The sequence below is a fragment of the Phascolarctos cinereus genome, unplaced genomic scaffold (assembly GCF_003287225.1).
Source record: "Phascolarctos cinereus isolate Bilbo 61053 unplaced genomic scaffold, phaCin_HiC Scaffold_4;HRSCAF=312, whole genome shotgun sequence".
NCBI classification, from domain to species: domain Eukaryota; kingdom Metazoa; phylum Chordata; class Mammalia; order Diprotodontia; family Phascolarctidae; genus Phascolarctos; species Phascolarctos cinereus.
This window is the reverse complement of record NW_027555847.1, coordinates 14,201,655-14,224,845: the sequence shown is the minus strand read 5'-3', so window position 1 is coordinate 14,224,845 and position 23,191 is coordinate 14,201,655. Positions and strand designations below refer to the sequence as shown.

Here is a 23,191-nt window from a genome sequence, read left to right as displayed (position 1 = left end):
AGGCTCCAGCTTTATGCAGCAGGTTTTCAAGGATACTGTTAACGAGCATCTGTGGGGGGCGGTGAGAAGTTGGGGCAGCAAGCACCGGGAGGCCTCCTCGGGTTAGAGTTAGCTCCTCCCAGAGCTCTATGGGTTTAAGGGTGAGCTGGTTTTGAATCTGGCTGCGTGCACCTGACTTTCCTCTGGCGCTGAGGTCCCGCAAAGGAACACAGCCCTCATTTTGCAGAGGATGTTATCAATGCTAGCCAGCATCTGTATTGTTCAGCTTTGATCGTTTAAAATTGTTCCAAGACTTTTGGAATACCCTCGTAAGATTTGCACCCCCCTTTTACAAATATCATCTCATTTGATTCTCCCCGAAACCCTATTATTGTCTCCATTTTACAGATGAGGCAACTGAGGGAGAGGAGGAGAGAGGGAAAGAGGGAGAGGAAAAGAGGGAGAGGGAGGAGACAGAGAGATGATCTGCATCCGCCCAGGTCTCCACAGGGACAAAGGTAATCGGAACTTGAACTCAGGTCTTCCACGTACTCTATCCGCCCAGCCATCTCACTGCCTGCTCTAGACTGAGACCCGGTAAACCGAGAGGGTCAGCCTAGATGCCTTGAGGTCCCTTCCCGCTGTAAACGCGCTCTAGTTCCCGGTCGTCTCCCCGCAGGCTTCAGCCTTAGTCCAGGAGGTCGGGGAATGCTCCAGCATTCTCGAACCCGGGCCCACCTTCCACTCCCGGACCACGCGATCCGGGAGCCCCGAGGACTCTACACGCTGCGGGGGTGGGGGTGGGGGGCTGCCTCTTGCCCAACTAGCGGCTGGGAGTCCAGCCTGGTCCCGCCTCCTCCTGAGCCCTGCCTTTGGGCGGCTCTCCCGAACCCCACCTCCCCTAGCCCCGCCCCCGCACGAAGCCCCACCCCCCCGCACTCTCCCCTTGGCCGGCTTTCCGGAGCCCCGCCCTTCCCTTGGCCGGCTCTCCGGAGCTCCGCCCCTCTCTCGCCCTCCCCTTGGCCGGCTCCGCGGAGCCCCGCCCCCTCCCTGCAGCCCGCGAGGCCCGTGCACGAGCTCCTCCAGGCTTCAGAAGCTGCCGCTGCGGCGCCATTGGCCGAGCGGCCCGCGCTAGGCTCCGCCCCCGGCGCCGGACGCGAGCACGCCGAGGGGCTGCGGCGGCGGCGGCGGCGGCGGCGGCAGCGGCGGCGGCAGCGGCAGCAGCAGCTCCTGCGGCGGCGGCGGCGGCGGCGGGCCCGGGGAGCGCGAGCGTCAGTCAGTCAGTCCGTCCGTCAGTCCGTCTGTCCGTGAGTCAGTCAGTGAGTCGGTCAGTCAGTCACGCAGCGAAGGTAGGGCAGGGCCGGGCGGAAGCGGCAGCGTTGGCGGCGGCGGCCCGAGCGGCAGCGGACAGTTCCCAACCCTCTACCCGCAGGGCCCTCGGCCCGGCCATGGAGGCGGAGGCGGCGGCGGCGGCGGCGGCGGCGGCTGCGGGAGCCGCGTCCCCGCCCCGAGTCCCGGCCGCCCCGGAGCCCGAGGCCGCCTCACAAAATGGCGGAGGCGGCGGCGGGGACGCGGCGGCGGCCTCGGGCCGGGCTCGGGCCCGCGGCCTGGGCCTGAGCCTGGGGCTCGGCCGCGGCCTGGGCCCGGAGCCCGAGGCGGGCGGCGCGGCGGCGGCGGTGACGGCGGCCTTGGCCCTGGCCCGCGGGCCCGACGAGCTCCCCGTTAGGAGGAACTTCCAGATCCCCAGGAAGAGCCGGGAAAAGAAAGGTGGTGCCTCCTCGCGTCCGCCCCGCCCTCCTCCCTCCCCGCCCTCCTCCCTCCCCTGCCCCCCGCTCGCCCACGCCCACGCGCGGCCCCGGGGCGGCCTGGGCTCGTCCACGCGCGCCGGCGAGGCGCCGCTGTCTCCAGTGAGCGACCCCCGCCCTGCCCCCCCCCCGAGAACCCCGTCCCAGCCGTGCGCGGAAGCGGGCCTTTCCTCCCGGAGGTGCGAGTGCGGCGGGAGAAAGTCACCCAAAGTTAACGGGCGACTCTTCCCCGCAGTCCCGGTCACCCGCGTGGGAGGGAGCAACTGCCTCAGTTTACCGGCCTGTGCAGTGGGAACCATGGTAGCACCCCCACCTGCCAGGGCTGTGGCTAGACCGGGGGAGGCAGAGGTCGTGGCTCGGGCGGCTCTCAGACCTGGATGGGTGGTCGTGTCTGGCCCCCCCCTCCCCGTGACCTCCCCCCCCCAAGATCCTGCAGCAATTTGCCTTTTCCTTCTCCAAGCAAACCTGGGAGTGCCCCTGGGGGGCTGGCCCTTGGGGGGGGGTGCCGACCCAAGGCGGTGGCTTGGTCCCCTCCGTGGATACACGACACGTGTGGGCGCGCCCGAAGCACCAGTTCATTCCTAGCTCTAAAGTGACTTGGCCAAGGTGGGACCTGGTGCTTCTGGCCTTCCTGGATAGTGGTAACGTTACCTGTCGGTGGTGCCCCCAGGAGCCCAGACTGTGAGATGTGTTCTCCAAAAGCGTTTTCCTGCTCGTTTTCCTTGGGAAAAATGCTGTGGAGCTAACCAAGACACGTTTCCACAGTTAGCGGCCCTTAGCTAGAACTTCAAAAATCAGCTCCTGGCTTTGGATTTTTGAACAGTTTGAAGTGTGGGGGGGAAATGTTTTCAGGGCTTAAATTCATAATCATTGGTTGTGGAACACACTAGACTTAAACTGAGCAAATTAAAAATGGAAGCAAGTGAGGGATTATGTAATACAAAACCTTCTAATAATTCCCTCCTGGGCATCTTGTTCCTTTGGGAAATTGTATTTTTCCATCCTTCCATAGTGACAAAGGATATTTAAGTTTCTTATTGGGAAGAAGGTACCAGACTTGATACAAAACCTTTGGTAAAAGTAAATTTGGAAGTTACCTAAATATGTTGTGAAAAACAGCTGTTCCAAATAGCAAAATGACATTTTGGTTAGGATATTCAGTGTTCTTAAATTGAGTGTTTCATCATCATGGACTTTATTCATTAGTACTTGTCTGGAAACTTTAGGAGAAAAATTCAAGTTTTTGTGGTGCTTCTTGAATAAGAACTTGATTGGAAAAATGGGGAAGACCCTGGGGTTTTTCGTAATACATCCAGCATCTTGACCATTAGAAATTATTAAAAGTGATGTAAGGTCAGAATCATTGTGTTTAAGAACTTAGCCAGATATTAATTCTGGTTAGGAAAGTCTGAATTTTGTATGCAGAGGTGTTAGAGGATTTGCCACTTGGCTAACACTTGTGTTTCTCATCTGTGTCCTTTGTAGTCTGCCACTTTGAAAACTTCAGTTGAGGGTTCTTGAGTGTTTCTTGTTCTTTATGTTTGAGCATGTTTAATTACTTAGCATGGTACCCAAGGATCGTGTTCTTTACAGTAGCACTTGGTCAGAAATAACTTCTGTTGAGTTAAGGAAGCATTTCCGTTGGGATCTTGAAAGAGATAGAACTTGGCTGAAGAAAGTTGACATTATTCTTTGAATGAGTTTTCATTTGCATTCACTGGAAGGATCAGATGTTTGAAACTCAAGGGGACTTAAGATGACAACTTTGATGACCAAGAAATTTCTTTAGTTTCAATTTAGATACTGTAGGCAATACCTGAGACTCAACTATTTATTTGTCTTTATAAAACTTACATTTTGTTGGGGGGGGATAACGTAGACCTCCATAATTGTATGTACCTAAATCAGTAAATGCAGACTAGATAGATGGGAACTTTAGCAGCTCATGGAATTCGGGAATACATCTGTCAGAGGTGGTACTTAAGATGAGTCTTTAAAAATTTTTTTAAAGTTAATTTTTTAAATATAATTTTGTTTTTTCCAATAATGTGTAAATATAGTTTTCAACCTTCATTTTTCATGATTTTGAGTTCCAAATTTTTTTTCTTCCTTCCTGTACTCCTCCCCCAAGATGCAAGCAATCTGATATAGGTTATACATGTGCGATCATGTTAAACATATTTCCGCGTTAGAGACTCAGCTCTTTAGACTAACATGTAGTAATAAATTTTTTTGTGTTTTATTTTGTTTTTGGTTAGGTTCTTCATTATAGTGGAATGTAACATTATATGTAACGTAGCCAAAATGTTACAAATGTCAGACTTTTGTATCCTATAGAGCTGACAGTTGATTAACTGAAAACCTGAATTTACAGTTTCCCCAAAACTTTAGTTCAGTTTTATCCATCTAAAAGCTCTTGGGAGTTAGTTTATATTCTTGAAGCTATTGATCTGGCATTTTAAGTAATTGTGTTGGTTAGATTCGTTTCCCACTGTTTGTACCTTTTGATAAAATACACTTGTGTTTTAGGAATGATTTTCTGAATTTAAGAATTAGTTTTGATTAATATCTTTTATTTTTACATTGCGTTTTGTTTCCAGATGTGTCCTTTCCCATCTATCTCTTTTAACAGAATAAAAAGGAAAGAGAGAAAGCAGTTCAGCAAAATTAAACCAGCGCATCATCTAAGGGTCTCAGTATAATTCTGTATTTCTTAATAAGCAAGTTGGTAGAACTAGATGGAAGGAAAGATCTTGATATCCTGTGATCAAGCTTCTGAGTTTTCAATGGACTAACTTAAAAAGCCCTATCAAATGTTTTAATATAGTCTTAAATTATAGCATGTTTCATATTGTCAGTAAATGTTGATAAAATAATAAATGCCTTATGTTTGTGTGGTGCTTTATGGTTGATAAAACACCTTCACATATATTCTCACCATAATCAAAGTACAGCTTTTTTTTTTGTAAATAGTGTTTTATTTTTTCCAATTGCATGTAAAGATAGTTTTCACCATTTGTTTTTTAATAAGATTTTGAATTCCAAATTTTTCTGTCCCTCACTCTACCCCAAGACTGCAAGCAGTCTGATATAGGTTGTACATGTGCAGTCATGTTAAGCATAGTTCCACATTAGTCATATTGTGAAAGAAAAAAACAGAACAAAAGGGAAAAAACCACAACAAACCCCCAAAGAAAAGTGAAGATAGCATGCTTTGATTTGTATTCAGACTCCATAGTTCTTTCTCTGGATGTGGATAACGTTTTCCATCACTAGTCTTTTGGAATTGTCTTGTATTGTGTTGCTGAGAAGAGCTTGTCATCACACAGCATCAGTTCATGTTCATGTAAATCTTTCCAGGTTTTTCTGAAGTCTGCCTGCTCATCATTTCTTATAGCACAATAGTATTCCATTCCATTCCATTCGTATACCACCACTTGTTCAGCCATTCCCCAGTTGATGGGCATCCCCTCCATTTCCAAGTCTTGGCCACCACAAAAAGAGCTGCTATAAATATTTGTGTACATGTGGGTCCTTTCCCCTTTTTTATGATCTCTTTGGGATACAGACCTAGCAGTGGTGTTGCAGGGTTAAAAGGTATGCACAGTTTGATTGCTGTTTGGGCATAGTTCCAAATTAAAGCACAACTTTTTGATCAGCTGATTTAATGTCATTTCACATTTTGCACCTAAGGCAGAGGTTAAATTGATTTGATCAGAAAGTCATGTTGCTGATATAACTTCTATTGTGTATTATCCTATTATCTAGAATTAGCCTGTTTAGAGAAATATTGAAGTGTGGTCAGCCAGCCGTATTTACTTTTGAAGCTTCAAGACAGCTCCTGTCTTGTCGCAGGTCCTGGGCAATCTGACATAAACTTTGTTTTGAAGGTATTGCTTAAACAAGTAATTATGAGAGGTGGCATGGGTGAATTGGGGGGGAACACAAGAGAAATCAAGATACCTGGATTCTAGTCTCTGCCACGAAATGGGCCATGTGAACTTGGGTCAGAGCCACTTCATGTTTCCATCCCTTTGTTTCACCTGTAAAATGAATGGTGGACTAGAAAACCTCTAATGAGATGATTTATTTCAAAAGATAGCAAGGTAGGTTTTTTTTTTTAAAGGCAGTTAGGGTTAAGTGACTTGCCCAGGGCCACACAGCTAGTAAGTGCGAAGTGTTTGGTCTGAGACTGGATTTAAACTCAGGTCCTCCTGACTTCAGGGCTGGTGCTCTATCCACTACTCCACCTAGCTGCCCCTGAGGTAGGTTTTTGATATACAGAACAGTTCAACGGGAATTTTTTATTCAGTGCTTATTAACTTGCATCATGCCTTACCTAACAATGGTATCACTTTTGATAGTGCAAAGAATTCACTGTCTACTTCAGTAGATATTAGATCATCAAATTGGTAGCTAATAGATATTAAGAAATTGATTTCTTTTTACAAAGTGGTAAGTGTATAATTTCTAGGCAAAATTTTGTCTTGCATTTAAGTGAATGGGACGCCTGGTTTGAGGACAGATAACCCCTGGCTTTTTTACTTAGTATTTGTATGACCTTGGGCAATTTATTTCCTTCCTTCTGGGCCTCACTTTGCTCTCATTGCATATTAAATGGGTTAGAGTCAAGGTCACTGACTGCTTTGGAGTCTGTGAATTGTTTCTGAGTGTGGAAAACAGGAATTTTAATACTGAATTCATTTTGTTTACATGTTAGACTAAATCATAACTTTTCAAGAGGATAGATTGCTGGAATAGAAACTTGATAAAAATATGGTGTTAAAATAGGAGTAAACCATTAATGATGCTGTTAAAGGTTGAATGGTTATTTTCTTAAGAGATTTAGCTTAGTGGAGTGGACTTGGAGTCAGGACTCAAGAGTCTAGACCTTGCTTCCCTCGCCCGTGTCGGACATGGAGTGGCTGTGTAATCCTTAACTTTGTCTCTAAGTCTAGATGTGGCATAGTTATGAATCTGCCTTGGTGTAGTGAGAGTTTCCTCACCCAGAATTATCTCCACTGATGAAATCACAGGTGTGGACCAAAAAATTTTATCTGCTTATACATTTCAATTTATTTTGTCAAAAAAAATTGTGGTCTACATAAAGTAAACTTTTATTTGTTTGGAGAAAAAGTATTATTTTCTCAAGGGTATTGCTGCTACTATACTCAACTGAAAATAGTGACAGATCTGCCTTATATATAAGTAGATCATTCTGAAGACCTCCAGGGAAAGCTGTTTTTATGCAATTCAGGGCTGAGGGAGGGAGGAAGAAAGGAAGGGGACCAGCACCGATTAGGCAGAGGTGGTGGCCTGATGGCCACAGTCTCTCTGTTTTGGTTTTGTTTTTCTTTGTTTTTCTTTTTTCTTTCTTTTTTTTTCTTACGTGGAGTAGTAGGAGGCCAGGGTGCACCTAGCTGATGGGCAGGAGTGGAGTGAGCACAGCACAAATACTGTACAGTAAAGCTAACATAGATATCTTCTTTTTAAATTTTTTTAACTTTTTAAAGTTTTGAGTTCCAAATAGATATCTTTTGGAATGCAGATTTCTCCAGAATTCTTTCTCAGAATTTGCATAATTAGAACTTACCTAAAACAAGAACTGTCTTCAGTTTATTAGCTTAATTTTTTGTAAGGGAGATTGAACTAAACATTAAGTGCTAGGCACTGTGCTTACACTTGACTAATACTTCATTTGGGTGTTAACAGTATATTCATTCACACATTTTAACTTTGACAACATTTGTGAATTTGAATTGTTTGAAATTGACAAAAGGTACAGGAATTTTGACTAGGAATTAGTTTAAAAACACCTGAACTGCTTCCTTTTGTCCTATCCCCCAGATTTCATTCAAAGACTTTTCTTATTAGCGTCTAGTTAGTGTGTAGCCATTTTGTATGTTTTTGAGATGTTGTGAAGGGTGGGGATTCTCTTTTGGGGAGGGAATAAAGTAAATTTTTTTTTATGATAAATATTGGGCCTTCTTGGGTCATACCATCACGATTTAAACTACTATTTTCATGCTACTGTGTATAGTTTGAATCAAATTTTAATTTATAATCCAACAGATGGGAAATGGATTATATCATTTAGAACTGGAAGGGACATTGCTCCAATTCTTTCACTTTGCAGATACAACAGAATGAGTGGTAAACTGACTTAAAGAAGGCCACATGGGTAATAAATAGAAGAGCCATAATTGAAATCCAGGCCTTCTGGCCTAAAACAGGGCTTTTTTGGTATTATGAAAGAAGTGGACCTTGGAAAATGGGTTTGCTTTTTATCAATCCTGTTGAGTAGAGAGAGAAAATTTATTTAAAAAAAAAGTCTGGTGAAACTGTTTTGAAAATATGGGGATTTAGAAGGAAATTGTAATACACATGTTTTTAAACCCATTAGCAATATAGCAATGAATTGCATGTAACTTTGCTTTAGTCTTCATCATATTTGGATAATGTAGAGAAATGAAAGCCTAGAAAAACCAGAGAAAAGGGTTTTTCTGAAATTTCTTGCTCTTTTTTGGAACCCTCATGATTATGTTAATATTACGTTAACTGATTTCAGATTTTCTAATTTACAGTTTGGTATATGAAAATTTATAAGAACATTCATAAGAATTTTAAATTATTTGATTTTTCAGTAAATAAAAGTTGACTTTTACATCAATAAGCTAATTGTAAAGTTTTGAATAGATTTTACAAGTTTACATAGACAAGTTTTATAATTTTATTTTCTCTTTCATGGTGAATTTAGTTTGCTTTTCATTAATCAAATGTGCTGTAAGTTGAAATGATGTATCTAAATCCATGTTACGAACCATATATAAATCACATGCTAATAAATTAGCGTACTACTTTGTTCAGTGGTAATAAGCTACTCTACAAATGAAGATTCAGTAGGTTAGGGCACAAAAAAAGCAAGTTTTTACGTGAAGAAACGAAGTTCTGGATAATACAGAATCCCAAACCTGAATTATTCCTTTATGATGTTATAACTACCAGGGTAATGCGAACAGTATATGTTTAACTGTTAATTATATCACTATAACAGCTACACATGAAGGAGATTGGAAAATGAGTCAAGATCAAATTTGTGGCAAAAATGTGAAGTTCTAAGATTGACCCTCCCCCAATGAATTATTTAGGTTATTTTCCAATAATCAAATTTGCCATAGGTTCAGGTTAAAATCTATTTACATGTGTACAGCTATATATAGATAACTACCTAAATATTATTAAGATGTGTCAAATTCTTATTCAGATTCTAATACCAGCTCCTTTTTATTTTATAACATTTTATTTAATATTTTAAAAATTTTTTTAAAGGCTTGCCCTCTATGATGAACAGTAAGTAACTCATATAATTATATTTAAAAAAGATAAAATTTGATTTGTTATTTTTAATGGTCTTGGAGTTTGCAAAACCTACACCATTGATTTTAACTACTTGAAACTTCTTGGTTGAAACATTTGGTCAGCGTAGTCATTAGTCGTTGGAAAGAATTGATTTCACTATTTCCTCTTTTCCCAGACACTGAATTGTCAAGTGGTTATTTTGATTTGTGAAGAAGAAAAGACTTAGTGTATCTTGGTTTCTTTTAATGTTTAAAATTGTTTATATTTAACCCTCTCCCTAATTAAAAAAATACTAATAACACATACTTTTAAAAGTTGTTAATCTGTTTGCCTTTATTTTATTTTAAAAATTTTTAGCACTTTTCCAGCCAGTAACTTCAGGCACTCGAGAGTTTGAAGATATTCTAAAAGTTCTACACTCATCTTACCTTGAGCCAGCATCAGTGGCTAATTTTAACTACAGACGAGCTAGTTTGGTTCATAATGAACTTTTGGAAAAGGAGGTAAGTTCTTTTTTTTTTTTATTCTTTTTTTTGGGGGGGGGTTTAGGCAGTTGGGGTTAAGTGACTTGCCCAGGGTCACACAGCTAGTGTCATGTGTTTGGTCTGAGGCCGGATTTGAACTCAGGTCCTCCTGATTTCAGTGCCGGTGCTCTATTCACTGTACCACCTAGCTGCCCCTGAGGTAAGTTCTTAATAAATATATTTATATTAGACATTTTGAACAGTTGCTGACTTTCTAAGTAAATGAAATATATTTTGTATTTTCTCGCTTTAAACTACCATAAAATCTTTGCATAAATTGAAAAAAAGAAAATGAAAAATTTGTTATTTGGTAGTAAATATGTTCATTAATGGATGAATTCTCAAAATCTCTCATGCTATTATTGTGGAAAAGATGGAGTTTTTTGGGCTAGACCACAGCATAGTTAGATGGATTTGGAACTGGTTGAATGACTAGTCTCAGTGTTCATTAATAGGATTTTATCCATCGTGGATGTAGGTCTCCAGTGGCATGCCTTAGGCATCTGAACATAGTCTTCTGACGTTTTACTAAGTGATTTGAAAAAAGGGGCATAGATTACATGTTTATGAAATTTGCTGATGAGGAATAACAGGTGTTGTGTTGGTAAATGTTTTAATAATTGTCTCTCTGGAAGAACTACGTACTCACCCCAGACTTGATTTGGAGTGCTTGATGCTGTCTGGGTGTAATTGCTCAGACTGAAAATTAACAGTTGACTCTTGAGAGGCTTGGAACTGGCTCCAGCATAGCCCTGGTATAGTTAGCTCTAGGTAAAGTCAGAATTCAGAAAGCTCTTGACAGGCTCGAGTGCTGGATCTCATCAAATGAGATGGAATTTAATAGGGATAAATGTGAAGTCTTATGCTGGTTCAGAAACAACTTCACAAATCTAATTTGGCCAGAGAGTGGTTTCTGAAAAGCTCTGGGCATAGAGGCCAACTTCAAGATAGGAGTGTGTGGGCAGCTGGGTGGTATAGTGGATAGAGCAACAGTTCTGGAGTCAGGAGGACCTGAGTTCAAATCTGGCCTCAGACACGTAACACTCACTAGGTGTGTGACTCTGGACAAGTCACTTAACCCCCAGATGCCTCACTAAAAAAACCAAAACAAAACACAAGATAGGAGCGTGGTGATTCATGGTAGCCATGTAAGGGAAGCGAATCTGAGACTGTGAGGCCCATAGTCTCATTGCTCTTTGCTCTGGTATCACTCTCATCTGGAGTTTTGTGTTCTGGAAACCACATTGTTAAGCTGGAGGGTATCCAGAGGAAGGTGACCAGGATGGCAAAGGGCCTCTAGATCATGTCCTAATGTGAGGGTCAGTTGAAGGAATTCAGGATTGTGTGGCCTGGAAAAAAGAAAATGCAGGGAGGATGTGATAAGTCAGGTGTTTGAAAGCTTGTTGTGGGGAAAGTTTTGTTACATAGAAGTAGCAGCAGTGGGTAAAGGTGCAAGAAGTTACATTTAAGCTTCATGTAAGGAAAGACTTACGATGTGGATAAGATTCTTTTGTGATGTGGGTTAGACAAAGTCGGAGGTTCTTAGCCTTTTTTGCATAATGGATCCCTTTGGCAGGCAGGTGATGCCTCTAGACCCTTCTCAGAAAAAATAAATCTGTAATTTATTTTCACTCCAGGGTCACAGACCCCTGTGGAGAAGCCATCCACTGAGTGGTCACTCAGCTCCTTTCCAGCTTTAATCTGTGGCTGTGTCTTAGATTTGCAGAAAGGGTCTCCTGGAGGCAGGGGCCACTGTGAGCTGAGATGACCTAGGTGACCCCTCCATTTTGTCATACAAACCTATTTCCGTGAGCTAACAGAATGTTTTTATTAATCTGTTATGCTACTGTACTTTAAAAAGAAAGACAGAAAGAAGGCCCAAATAGCAAAGGATCAGGATATGGCTTAGAGATTTGGTGCCTGTAAAACCTTGGCACTCACTTGTTCTTTGTTTAAAAACTATAAAAGCAAGGAGAATTTTAGGGGAATTTTTAGCCTCCTGCAGATTACCTGTGTGTTCACGTTCTGGGTGATTGCTCTTGCAGAAATCTTTAGTGCAACTTTCATCTTCTCTCCTCAGATGTTTGTGGCATCAGATTTTTGACCCATCTTTAGGCAGTTAAGAATGTAAGTTGCAGGGGCAGCTAGGTGGCACAGTGGATAGAGCACCAGCCCTGAAGTCAGGAGGACCTGAGTTCAAATCTGGCCTCAGACTAAACACTTGACACTTACTAGCTGTGTGACTCTGGGCAAGTCACTTAACCCCAATTGCCTAAAAAAACAAAACAAAAAAAATAATGTGAGTTGCTTGTACCAGTGCCCTTTCCTGGATGTGAAATATTCTGAGATGATACCCAGGGATTCTCCAGAAGTGATTAGTTAGGCTTAGTGATTTATTCAGTTGGAATAGGACAGTTGACATTAACAAAGTAACACTCATAGGAGAGAGGGAGGGATTTAGTGGTTCTCCCAAGACAAGTTTCAAAGGGAAAAAACATGATCTCTTCCCTCAGGGAGCTCATATTTTAATAGAGGAGACAACATGCAAGAAACTCTGTGTATAAGATAGACGTAGTGTAAATAGAAGGGAACCTCAGGGAGAAGGCACAAGCAGTAGATAGGGCTGGGAAAGGCCACCTGAAGGAGGTAGAATTTGAAGTGATTCTTGAAGGAAGCCGGGACAGCCATGAAGTAGAGGCGAGGAGGTTCCAAGTCTGGGGAATGGCCATGGGAGATTGAGTACCATTATGTTGAGAACAGCAAAGAGACCGTTGCTCCTGGATTGTGAGGGCAGTGTAATGTAAGAAAACTGCAGAAGTCGAAAGGGGGCTAGGTGGGGACTGGCTTTAAATGCCAAATAGAGCATTTGCTATTTGTTCTGGAGATAATAGGGAGTCCCTGGCATTTATAGAGTAGAGGGAGTGAGACAGTCAGACCTTGCTTTAGTAAAATCACTTTGATACCAGAGTGGGGGATGTATTTATATTAGAGATGTCAGGTTAGAAAGGGGTAAGATCTGGCAGTTAGCTCTATGGAATGAATGTTGGGGAGAAGGAGTTGGAGATGACACTGAGCTGCAAGCCTCCTGCTGTCCTTAACAGTATTAAGGAAGTTAGGAAGAGGGGAGAGTTTGGAAGGAAAAAGGAATTCTGTTTTTGACGTTGATTTGAGATGCTTCTAGGACAGCCAGTGTGAGATATCTGATAGGCAAGTGGGAACAAGACTGGAGTTTGGGAGACAGGGCACAAGATAGAGATATGGGAATCAGAGCACTGGGCCTGGGGTCAGTAAGACTTGAATTCAAATCCTGCTGAAGACCCTGACTAGCTGTGTGATTCTGGGCAAGTCATTTAACCCCTGTTTGCCTCAGTTTTCTCAGCTGTAAAATAATAGCACCTGCTTCGCAGAGTCCTGAGCATCAAATGAGAGAATGTTTGTAAAAGGACTTAATGCCTGGCATGTGCTTATCCTCCCCTTCTGTAGAATTGTTAAACTGTTACTAATGTGAGTTAGCCATTGTGCTAAGCCCAGAGGAGGCAGAGATAAGAATGAAACAATTTTATACTTGAAGACCTTGTATTTTGTTGTGGATACAATATATATGCAGATAAATATACAGAGTATGTACAGTGCAATTTTGGGGAGGTTTCCAGTGACTGGGAAAGACTCCTAGAAGAGGTAGTGCTTGACTGTGTCTTGAAGGCCACTAAGGAGTCTTAAGAGGCCCAGGTAAGGAGAAAATGCATTCCAGGCTTGGAAGACAGCCTGTCCAGAGTTCTGTGAGGTCATGTATGAGGCACAGCAGTGAAGCCCGCTGGGCTGGATTGAAGCATATGGGCTTCTAACCAGCTTGTGAAGGGGATTTAAAGGCCAGGTGCTGGAGTTTTATGTGATCTCAGAGATAATAGGGGCTGTTGGAGTTCGTGGAGTAGGAGAGGAACGTGGTCAGACCTCCATTTTAGGAAACTAACTGGTAGTTTTGTGGAAGTTGGATTTGGAGATGTGAGAGAATGGAGGCAGGGCAGAAATGGGGAGACTGTCACCACCACCTAGGTAAGAGGTGCTGAACACCTGTACTAGGCTGGTGGCTGGAGAGATGCAGGCTGTGTGCTGGTGGTAAAAGTCATTGATTGCATATGTGATGTGAAGGAGAAGTTGTGAACTGCTGTGACTGGAAGGATAATGGTTCCCTCCACAGACATAGAGAAGTTTGATAAGAGTTGTCTATTTGGTTGGGAAATCAATCAGTAAGCATTTATTAAGCACCTAATTTGTTCAGGTCCTCTGCTAAGCTCTGGGGCTATGAGTACAAAGAATGAAACAAATTCTACTCACAAGGAGCTTACCATCTACTGGAGAAAACGAATACTTATATACATATATACAGGATAAATAGAGTGTGAACAAATACAAATCCACACGAAGTTAAGTAGACGCATGGGCTGGCAGCTGGGAGGATCAGGAAGGAAAGGCTTCATGCAGAAGATTGTGCTCGGACTTCATCTTAAGAGGAGAGAAGGACTCTAAAGGAGAAGGTAAGGTGGGGAGTATGGCCCTTGCAGAGGCATGGAAACAGTCAGTATTTATGAAGCACTGATATGTGCTTGGTAGGCACGGTGCTGAGCACTGAGGAATATCTAGGCTCAGCATGTTGAGCGGAGAACAATTTGTTTGGATGGCAGAGGTCAGGAGGGGATACTTTCCAGTTGAGTCTGGGATAACAGGTTGGAGCCAGCTTGCCAAAGTGCTTTAAAAGCTGCACAGCCAAGTTTATCCTCAAGGCGATAGGAATCCCTGGACTTGGTTGAGTAGGAGAGTTATGTGATCAGGTGTGTCTTTGAACCTAGAGTAATACAGAGTCACTAGAATTCATTGAGTAAGGGAGTGACATGGTTAACTCTGCACCAAGGAGAATTACCTTGATAGCAGTATTAAAGATGAACTAGCAGGGAGAGATCTGAGGCAGGAAGACCAACTAGGAAGCTTTTGCCATAATCTAGCTGAGAGGTAAGGAGGGCCTGAGCCAAGGTGGTGGCTGTGTGAGTGGAGACTCAGGCAGGTTGACTTCACAGTTTGCCGGATCTCTTTACCTCCTTGTCCTTTCATCCTCTATTTTAGGGGGATGATAGTAATGCCTGCCTCACTAGGTTGTTGGAAAGGTGCCATATCAACCTTAGTTATCAATATCCCTGAGAAAGATCTTTTACTATCTGGTAACATGTCCACTTTGGAATTGCATAGTTGTATGTGAACATACATATATGTATATGTTGGGTTCTTTAAGGGACTTGGCAGTTGAACCACAGTATACTAGGTCCAGGATATAAAACTGTTAAATATGGGCCCTGCTCTTATTGCCTTTATATATGTCTGTGTAAGGATAAAGACTGAACTTGTAATGTCATTGGTGTAGGGAATTCCCAGGTGACCGGACTCTCTCTACCAAAGCGAGTTAGCACCATCTCTGCACCTTAGAGACTTAGTTGTGCTGAGAGATTGTCAGATACACAGAATGAGTCAGAAGTGGTTATAGATAGAGATGCAGATAGACTTAAGGTGAGAGTTGGAGACTGGTCTGAATTTTAATATTAAATAATTTGTTATAAAGTTATTACATACCAACATAAGCAATTAGACTTTCTTTCCAGCTTATTTACTTGTAAATGTGTTTCTAGGCATAAATTATAACTTCTCAGTCACTGTATTTCTAGTAGAATTCACTTTTAATTTTTCATGGTTTCAGGTTGTACTCTGTTTTTTCCATTTTTGCTTTGTGTTATTTTATTATAAATACCTTTCCATTGTTCTTTATAGTACTCCATCTTGGTGACCTCCACTGCATTTTAGGATTCCATTGTATTAATGTACCATAATTTATTGAATTGTTTACTTAGTGTTAGAGGAGTGGTGGTAGGAGGTAGTGAATAAGTTGTTAGAAGACCTAGATTCTAGTTTTGTCTTAGACACTTAGTAATTGTGACTCAGGGGAAATCTTTAACTTCTTTGAACATCAGTTTCCTATTTGTAAAATGCTGATAACAGTGATGGGGTTGTTGGGAAACTCATATTAAAAAAAGTATGTAAAGGATTTTGCAAACCATACTTTACTTTATGTGAGTTAGTATTTTTATTATTAAACATTTAGGTTCTATTTTTTACTATATTGCTGCTATAAACATCTTTTACGTTTAGTTCTTTTTTTAGAAATAGCATTTTCAGATTATATTCTTCATAATGGGAAAATACTTATATGGTGTTAATGGGAATGTGAGTGCGGGTAAAAAGGCTGGCTGTCTAGTGGCATAGCACTGTCAACCCCAGAGTTCAGTTTAAGAAAGATAAACAGAATTTGGCTGTCTGCGTCTTCTGTTTCCCTCAAGCTGGTGGTGTGCATGTGGAGCTGCAGTCGGAGCTGAGCTCACAAAAGGGTTAGGTGAGGGGGGATTATAAAGCCATGAAGCAAGGAAGTGCCTCTGACTCAGGGTGTCTGTCCTTTTGTTAAGCAAGATAACAGTTTCCATAAAGCAAGGAGGCACCTCTGAGTCAGGCTGTCTGTGCAAGCTTAATCTGGTCTTTTGGTTGCCGACACACAGCAGGAGAATTTCCGGTTCACTCAGGGAGCTTTGCCGAGGATTGTTGTTAGCTCAGTCCAGAAGGGCTCCAATTGTCCTCCTCAGTTGGCCAGTCCACATTTTCAGCCTTCTTCAGGTGATGAGGGGCTCAAGCAGGTCTCATAAGACAGAGAAATTGTGACGGAAAATTGATTTCAGAAAATTAAAAATAATATGATTAGATTTCCTTCTAATCTGGCAGCTTTTGAACAATATGGAGGATTTTTGGAAGTAGCATTTTTATTTCAAGTCATCACCTCTGAAGGGTTATATAGACTTCTATTTTTAATAGTTCACAGAGAAGAGGAGAGAACTGAGATTTGATGGTCGTTCAGATAAAGAACTTGCAGAATCCTATGCATTTCTGATGGTTGATCGGCCTCAGGTGAGTATATCCATTTACTAGAAATTAAGTTTCAGGGCATTTTAATTACTGAATGGCAAATTTGAAATTTCAGGGGCTTTTTATTTTTTTGATACAATGACATTCTTCAGCTGAAGTGCACAATAGAATTTGGTAAGTAACATTATTTTATAGCTGGTACTTTTTCTGCTTGTAAAATCCAGAAGAAAATTTTTGTGTTCCTTACGTTTTAAATGTATCTATTCACTTTTTATCTTACATTTCTTAAAGTGTGTTCCTCAGACACCTTTTTGTGACTCATGATGTGCAAGTGACCCTGGTTTCTGCAATGCTATTCTAGTGCATTATAAGACCTAGAAGGTTATACCATGCCGGAAAGATTTTGATTATAACCCCCTCAACAAACTATTCTGCTGTCTTGAGGATCAGCCTAGTAAAATAAGGAAGAATTCTTTTTTTTCCCCATAACCCAAGAATTTTTTATTGTTTTTATTTTACAGCCATTTATGCCATGAAGTCGTACGGGGTTGGTTCCAACAGCTCAGGTTCCTTGCCGTTGGTTCTCACAAAGTGTGCTTTTCTGGGTGGAGCAGCCTGGCGCTTCAGTTGAACCCAAGTGCCTTTTTCTTTGGCTTCCTCCTTCTTCTGATCATTTTCCTTTACCTGCTTCAGGAAGCCATCTCTGCTCCTGGAATGCTTAATATGTTCAGTACGCACGTTAATTCTCTTGGCTAGAATCTTGCCCTTAACCTGTTCATTTACAACAATGCCTACAGCATGTTGAGTAACATCATAGACCCGTCCGGTCTTGCCGTGGTAACATTTGTGGGGCATTCCTTGATGAACTGTGCCCATACCCTTGATATCTACAATATCACCCTTCTTGTATGTTCGCATATACGTAGCCAGAGGGACAACACCATGTTTTCGAAATGGCCTAGAAAACATGTATCCTAGAAAACATGTATCGAGTCCCTCTGCTTTTTCCTTTTGTATTCGTCATTTTGGCGACTCACTCCAATGCTCTCTTCCGAGCTTCCCTGGAAAGGAAATAATACGCCAAGATGCGGGAGCCGTGCGAGGCCCGTGTACCTGGAATATGGCCAATAAGGAAGAATTCTTGACCAGTAGTTTGGTCTTTGGCTCATGAATTCTTTGGTCTTGGGAATCCACAAACCAAAGAAAAGTACGAAATGTCACCCAAGTCCCATGCAGCTCTTTTGCTTCTGCAATGATGCTGATAGAAAAGAGGACAGAGAAGGGGGCCTGTAGGTGGCCCAGTGGATAGAGCAGCAGCCCTGGAGTCAGGAGGACGTGAGTTCAAATCCGGCCTCAGATACCCAACACTCACTAGCTGTGTGACTCTGGGCAAGTCACGTAACCCCAATTGCCTCACATTTAAAAAAAAAAGGGGGACAGGGATGCTTATGAACCATGCAGTTTTTAGACTGTCAATAAACATTAATTTAACCAGTGATAATCCAAATGTTAGATTCCTATCCTGCAGCCAGTTAACATAATACTGGAGAAATAGAATCATATCAAAATGGACTAAATGACCATGTGTCAGGTATTAACATCTTGAGCTGGATGTACTGTAGGTATCTCAAACTAAATGTGTCCAGGACTTCACTTGTTATCTTTCTTGTCCAAACACAACACTCCTCTGACCTTTCCTATTTCAGTGGAGGACTCCACCTGCTTGCAGTCACCCAGGTTTGTAACGTTGGGTCATCCTCTACTCTGAACTCCTTTTCACCTCTCATATCCAGTTAGTTGCCAAATTTTCTCTTTTCTAACTTGAGGACATTGATCCGCTTTACTTGGTTGGTCCTTGAAATATCTCTCATTTGGTAGACCTGCCTACCTCTTGACCTAGTCACTGGCAGAGCCTGCAAGAACCAGTGACACTGAGCTGGAGCATCAGAGCTGGACTTTTTAGTGAAGGAAAGTTTGTCTCAGGGGAAAAAAATTTCCAGTTCAAATAACGGTGTTTCTTTTTAATTTTTATTTTTTCATCCAGTGTAAAGTTTAAACTAACTTTAATGCCTCATAGCTTCTGCCTATCTGTTCTGACGTGGGTTTTGTGTTAGGGCTTTATTTTTCAAGCTTAGAGGTCAAGTTTAGATGGTCAACTTTTGTGCCCTTTGGATTCCATTCTTTCTTCCTGCTAGTCGTAATGTATCCTGGGATAAAGGCTTCTCTATTGAACATATTTTATCAGCATCACCACATTTTTTCATAGAGCTTTTTCAACACACGGACTTTATATCAAAATAAACATGTACCAGCAGAATTACTGATCTTTGTGTTTTGAAACTCTTTAGGGGGATTTTCTTTTTCCCTAAGGCTTTTTTTTTGGGGGGGCATTCCATTTCATTCTTAGGAATTACATAGGTAAGTGGCAGGATTGCAAATTAAATATTGTCAGCTCAGCATGGGCTAAGAAGAGAATGTTTGAGTTTGCACATTTTTTTTTCTTATAAATATGCAGGGTGTTTCAAAAATTGTAGTGCAGTTTTAAAGTTTTAAATGAGCTTAAAACTATACTGGACTTTTGGGATACCCTGTATAGTTAATATTTTAGTTCATCAGCTCATTTCTTCCTGTCTTCTCCAACAGATTGCTCCTCTGTCATCCCTGTTTTTGCTAATTTTCAGTTTCCTTGTCTATGGAGTGCTTTCCTGCTGTCTACAAACAGGCCTGTATCTCCCCTATCCTCAAAAAACCCTTGTTTGATCCCTTCATCACTGCTAGATGTTATCTTTTTTCCACTCCCTTTGTGGCTATTTTCCTTGGGAAGACCATCTATGATCAGTGCTTCCAGTTCCGTTCCTATTATTCTCTTAACTTTCTGTAATCTGGCTTCTGATCTCATCATTAAGTGAAACTGTCCTCCAAAGTTAGCAATTCTTTTAAAATTGCCAAATCCAGTGGCCTTTTGTCAACCCTCATCCCTCTTAATAACTGCAGACTATCACACCTTCCTCCTTGAAACTCTTCTCTGGAAGTTTTTGTGACATTGCTGTTTCTCCTCCTACCTCTCTGACCGTTCCTACTCTGTCTCCTTTGTTGCGTCTTCATCTTGTGCCTGCTAACAGCTGTGCACTCGCTTCTCCTGTCCTGGGCTTTCTTGTCCCTCTGTGCTATTTCACTTGGTTATTTCATCAACTTCCATGGATTCAGCTGTTATCTCTATGCATATAAATCCTAGATATGTTGGTCTAGCCCTAACTTTTCTTCTGGTCTGCAGTTTCTCGTCTTCGCCTCCCTATTAAACATCTCTAACTGGATGTCTTCTAGCCACTTGGGCTCAACATTTCACAGACTGTATTCATTATTTTTACCTCTAAGCCTGCCTGTCTTCCTAATTTTACTTAATGGCTATGAAGGGTTCCACCATTGCTCCACTCATCCAGGCTTGCAGCCTGAGGGTCCTCCTCAACTCCTCTCTCGCATTCCCCTCCTACCCCATAGAGTTTCAGTTGTTGTGTCCTGTTAGTCCTACTTTTGTAACATCTCTTGTTGAGGCTTCCTTCTTTCCTTTGACACTGCCGCTGCCCTGGTGCTGGCCTTCATGACCTCATGCCTGGACTACTGCCATAAGCCTGCTTATTAGCTCTCCTTTCTCAAGACTTTCCCCACCTCCAGTTCATCCTCTGTTCAGCTGCCAGGTTGATCTTCCTCAAATGTAGTTCTAACCACATCGCTCACTTTCCTTGAGTTAAATCCTGTTATCGCCATTGTCAATGATAAAATCCTCCATAAGGCTTTTGAAGCCCTTCATAACCTGTTTTTTCCTCCCTTTCTAAGCTTCTTACTTGTTACTCCATGTTCACGTACTGTGTGATCCAGTCACACTGGCCTCTTCGCTATTCCTCAAATAAGACACTCCATCCTCCGACTGCATTTTTACTGGCTGTCTCCATATCTGAATGCTTCTGCTCCTCAACCTTCGTCTTCTGGCTTCCTTGAAATCTCAGTTGAAGTCCTACCTTCTACAAGAAGCCTTTCCTGGTCCCCTTTAATGATAGTGCCTTTCCCCTGAGATAATCTCCAATTTGTTCGTACATAATTATTTACCCCAATAGACTGTTAGAGAGCAGGGACTGTTTTTGCCTTTTTTTGAATCCTTGGTGCTTAGCGTAACGTCTGGCACTTAAGTGTTGAATAAATGCTTGACTTGAGTCAGTTAACTTTTATTAGATACCTATTATGGGTATAAAGCACTACAAATAGGTCTTGGAATTGAATTGTTTGTAGGAAACATAACTGATTTTTTTTTTCACAATGATTCTGTCATAACTTGAAATTAATTGCTCTTTTAATATTTCCGAGATGTCTGATTTCATCAGTGTGAGGTATTCTATCCATCACCATAGATACAGCCCTATGCCTTACTTAGTAGGATTTCTTCATGAGTTGCTGTGGATTGGCAACCTGTTTTCTGAAAAGCCTCTTCAAATTTAGTCAACCTGGACGTTGGAATCAATTGTCGGTTTCTTCCTCAGAGCCTTTCCAGTTCATTTTAGAGCCTGTCAGAACTTTGCTATGCGGACAGAAGTTCGAAAACACAAATTGGATAGCATACCATAGTGAGGCATTAGAATAGGACTTTATCGGAGCACCCTGATATTATGTAGGCCTTTTGGGCATGTAGAGTGGTTCAGGAACTTAAATTTCATTTTTGATGGTGTTATAAGTTAATACTTGATCGTTAATATTGTTATGTTAATTATGAACATAAGATTGTGTTTTTGTTTACTTTAGGTACAAGGCATATGTGAAAAAGGCATACAGGTGGGCCAGTCCAAAATAACAATTCTTGGCAGCCCTTCCATGGGTAAATTTTTTTATTGTTTACTTTTGTTTACTTTGTTGCCTCTTTTACAATGTAATATTTAATGTTTTTTTAGTCTTTATGCTATCCCACACATTAACTATTTTTTAAGAAGTTCAGAGTGTTTTAATGTTAGCTTCATTTTAAATATCTGTATTTGTATATTTTTAAAAAACAAAAAGGAATGTGGCTTATAGAATAACTGAAGGAGAAAATTAACTTTGAGAAATCTCAGCTTGCTTCTTAGTATTATTTACTCTTATTTTTTTTCTTTATGTTTTACTAAAATAAGATTTCATAGAACAGAGGCATATTCTTTTGGGCATATCTCAAGTCTGGACCACTCTCCCCTTTGTAATCACAGTAAAGGGTTAAAAAGGTTTCATTTGACTTTTTTTTAATCCTTCAGAATTTCAAATTATTTGGATTTTTTTCTTTTGTTAGAAGGATTGTATTTTTCCCCCTTTTCATGCTTTATGATGTCTTAAATTGAATGCAGATTTAACATACTCATTCTGTAAATTTGTATTCCTTTTAGGTATCTATCTTTCCAGGTATGCTGATTTATTACAAGCTAATCCTTTGGAAGCTGGGGCAACGGGTGATGTTATTATTTTTAAAATAATAAAGGTAACTTCAACTCTGCACCTCATTTAGTTGACTTAAGTTCTAGAAGTTTATTTAAAACTCTTGATGGCTTTTCAAGTTCCAGATGTCTGATATTGGTATTAAGACACTTGGAAGTCTCTTGGTTGTGAACTGCAAGCCAAGTATTTTATTTACTAAGCAGAGTTAATGAGCCTTCTGTAAACTACTTACTTTCCTCCTTTTCACTGCTTAAACATGAAGGAGAGAGGACAGTATTTTGGTAATAGTTCACTTTCATGAAGGAAGCACTGTAAATGAAGTGCATCTTCTTTGATGATTTATTATATGGGTCTCCCAGCAGCTGGCATGGTGCAGGACAGAGAGGTGAGGAAAAACGGAGAAAGAAAAGTCGGGCTAGGCAAATCTTAGAGGTTAATGCTCAAGGCCAGTTTTTTTCAGGTGTTTTCTGATTATATACCCATAGAAAAAACAGCTTTGTACCATGAGAAATGATCTGCAAGTGCTAATTAGTAACATATACAAACTAAGCAGCTACAGATCCGTATTTTCTCATGAGAAAGTAGTTTTAATGCCAAAATTCATATCTATTGTTTCCCTGCCCAGTTCTTAGTATTATCTGTCCGTCTCAGCCACCTGGCCTCAAGGCTGGTCATGAGTGAGAACTTGGAATCAACAAACTCTGACAAACAGAATTGGGGCAAGAGGCAAGGGAGCCTTTATCCCTAGGCAAGCCTCTATACGTACTGACCCCTTAAGTCTATAAGGACTTGGAGATTTTCCATAGGGACTCGGCTACCAACATGGGACCAAGCAAATTGTTTTTTAAAATAAGTTTTTTTTTTTTTTATGTCATTGATGTCCATAATCTTCTCCCTCCCAAAGAACCATCCCATATGACATGGTATTTTTTTAAAGACAAAAACAAAGGAAAAAATCAGCATAACTGATTAAAAGTCTGAAAACGTGTGAGTTCATGCAGTTTTTTAAGTTCCTCTGTTTCACATTTTCATTCTTTAGCTTCTGTATTGGCTGAAAGTTTTACTATCACCAGTGCACTTTAAAAAAAACTGCCTAGGTATTTATTGCATGGGGATTCTGTG

At 41.4% G+C, this 23,191-nt stretch overlaps 1 protein-coding gene and 1 pseudogene across 5 annotated transcripts in view; one reads left to right on the top strand and one right to left on the bottom strand.

The window, feature by feature from the left end:
- Positions 1–1,186: 1,186 nt before the first annotated feature.
- The window catches only part of TASOR (transcription activation suppressor), an 84,806-nt gene continuing 62,801 nt past the window's right edge, over positions 1,187–23,191 (top strand). For 2 of the 5 annotated variants that reach the window (XM_020970576.2, XM_020970575.2), the window contains exons 1-5: positions 1,638–1,746; positions 9,501–9,646; positions 16,571–16,663; positions 21,413–21,485; positions 22,021–22,112. In XM_020970576.2, coding sequence (XP_020826235.1) covers positions 16,646–16,663; positions 21,413–21,485; positions 22,021–22,112 — 183 coding nt within the window. In that variant the 5' untranslated portion in view covers positions 1,638–1,746; positions 9,501–9,646; positions 16,571–16,645. Of the gene's footprint in view, positions 1,747–9,500; positions 9,647–16,570; positions 16,664–21,412; positions 21,486–22,020; positions 22,113–23,191 lie in introns of those variants that run through there. The other 3 variants (XM_020970578.2, XM_020970573.2, XM_020970577.2) reach the window with 3 other exon arrangements.
- Positions 17,147–17,665, bottom strand: LOC110197027 (large ribosomal subunit protein eL21 pseudogene; annotated as a pseudogene).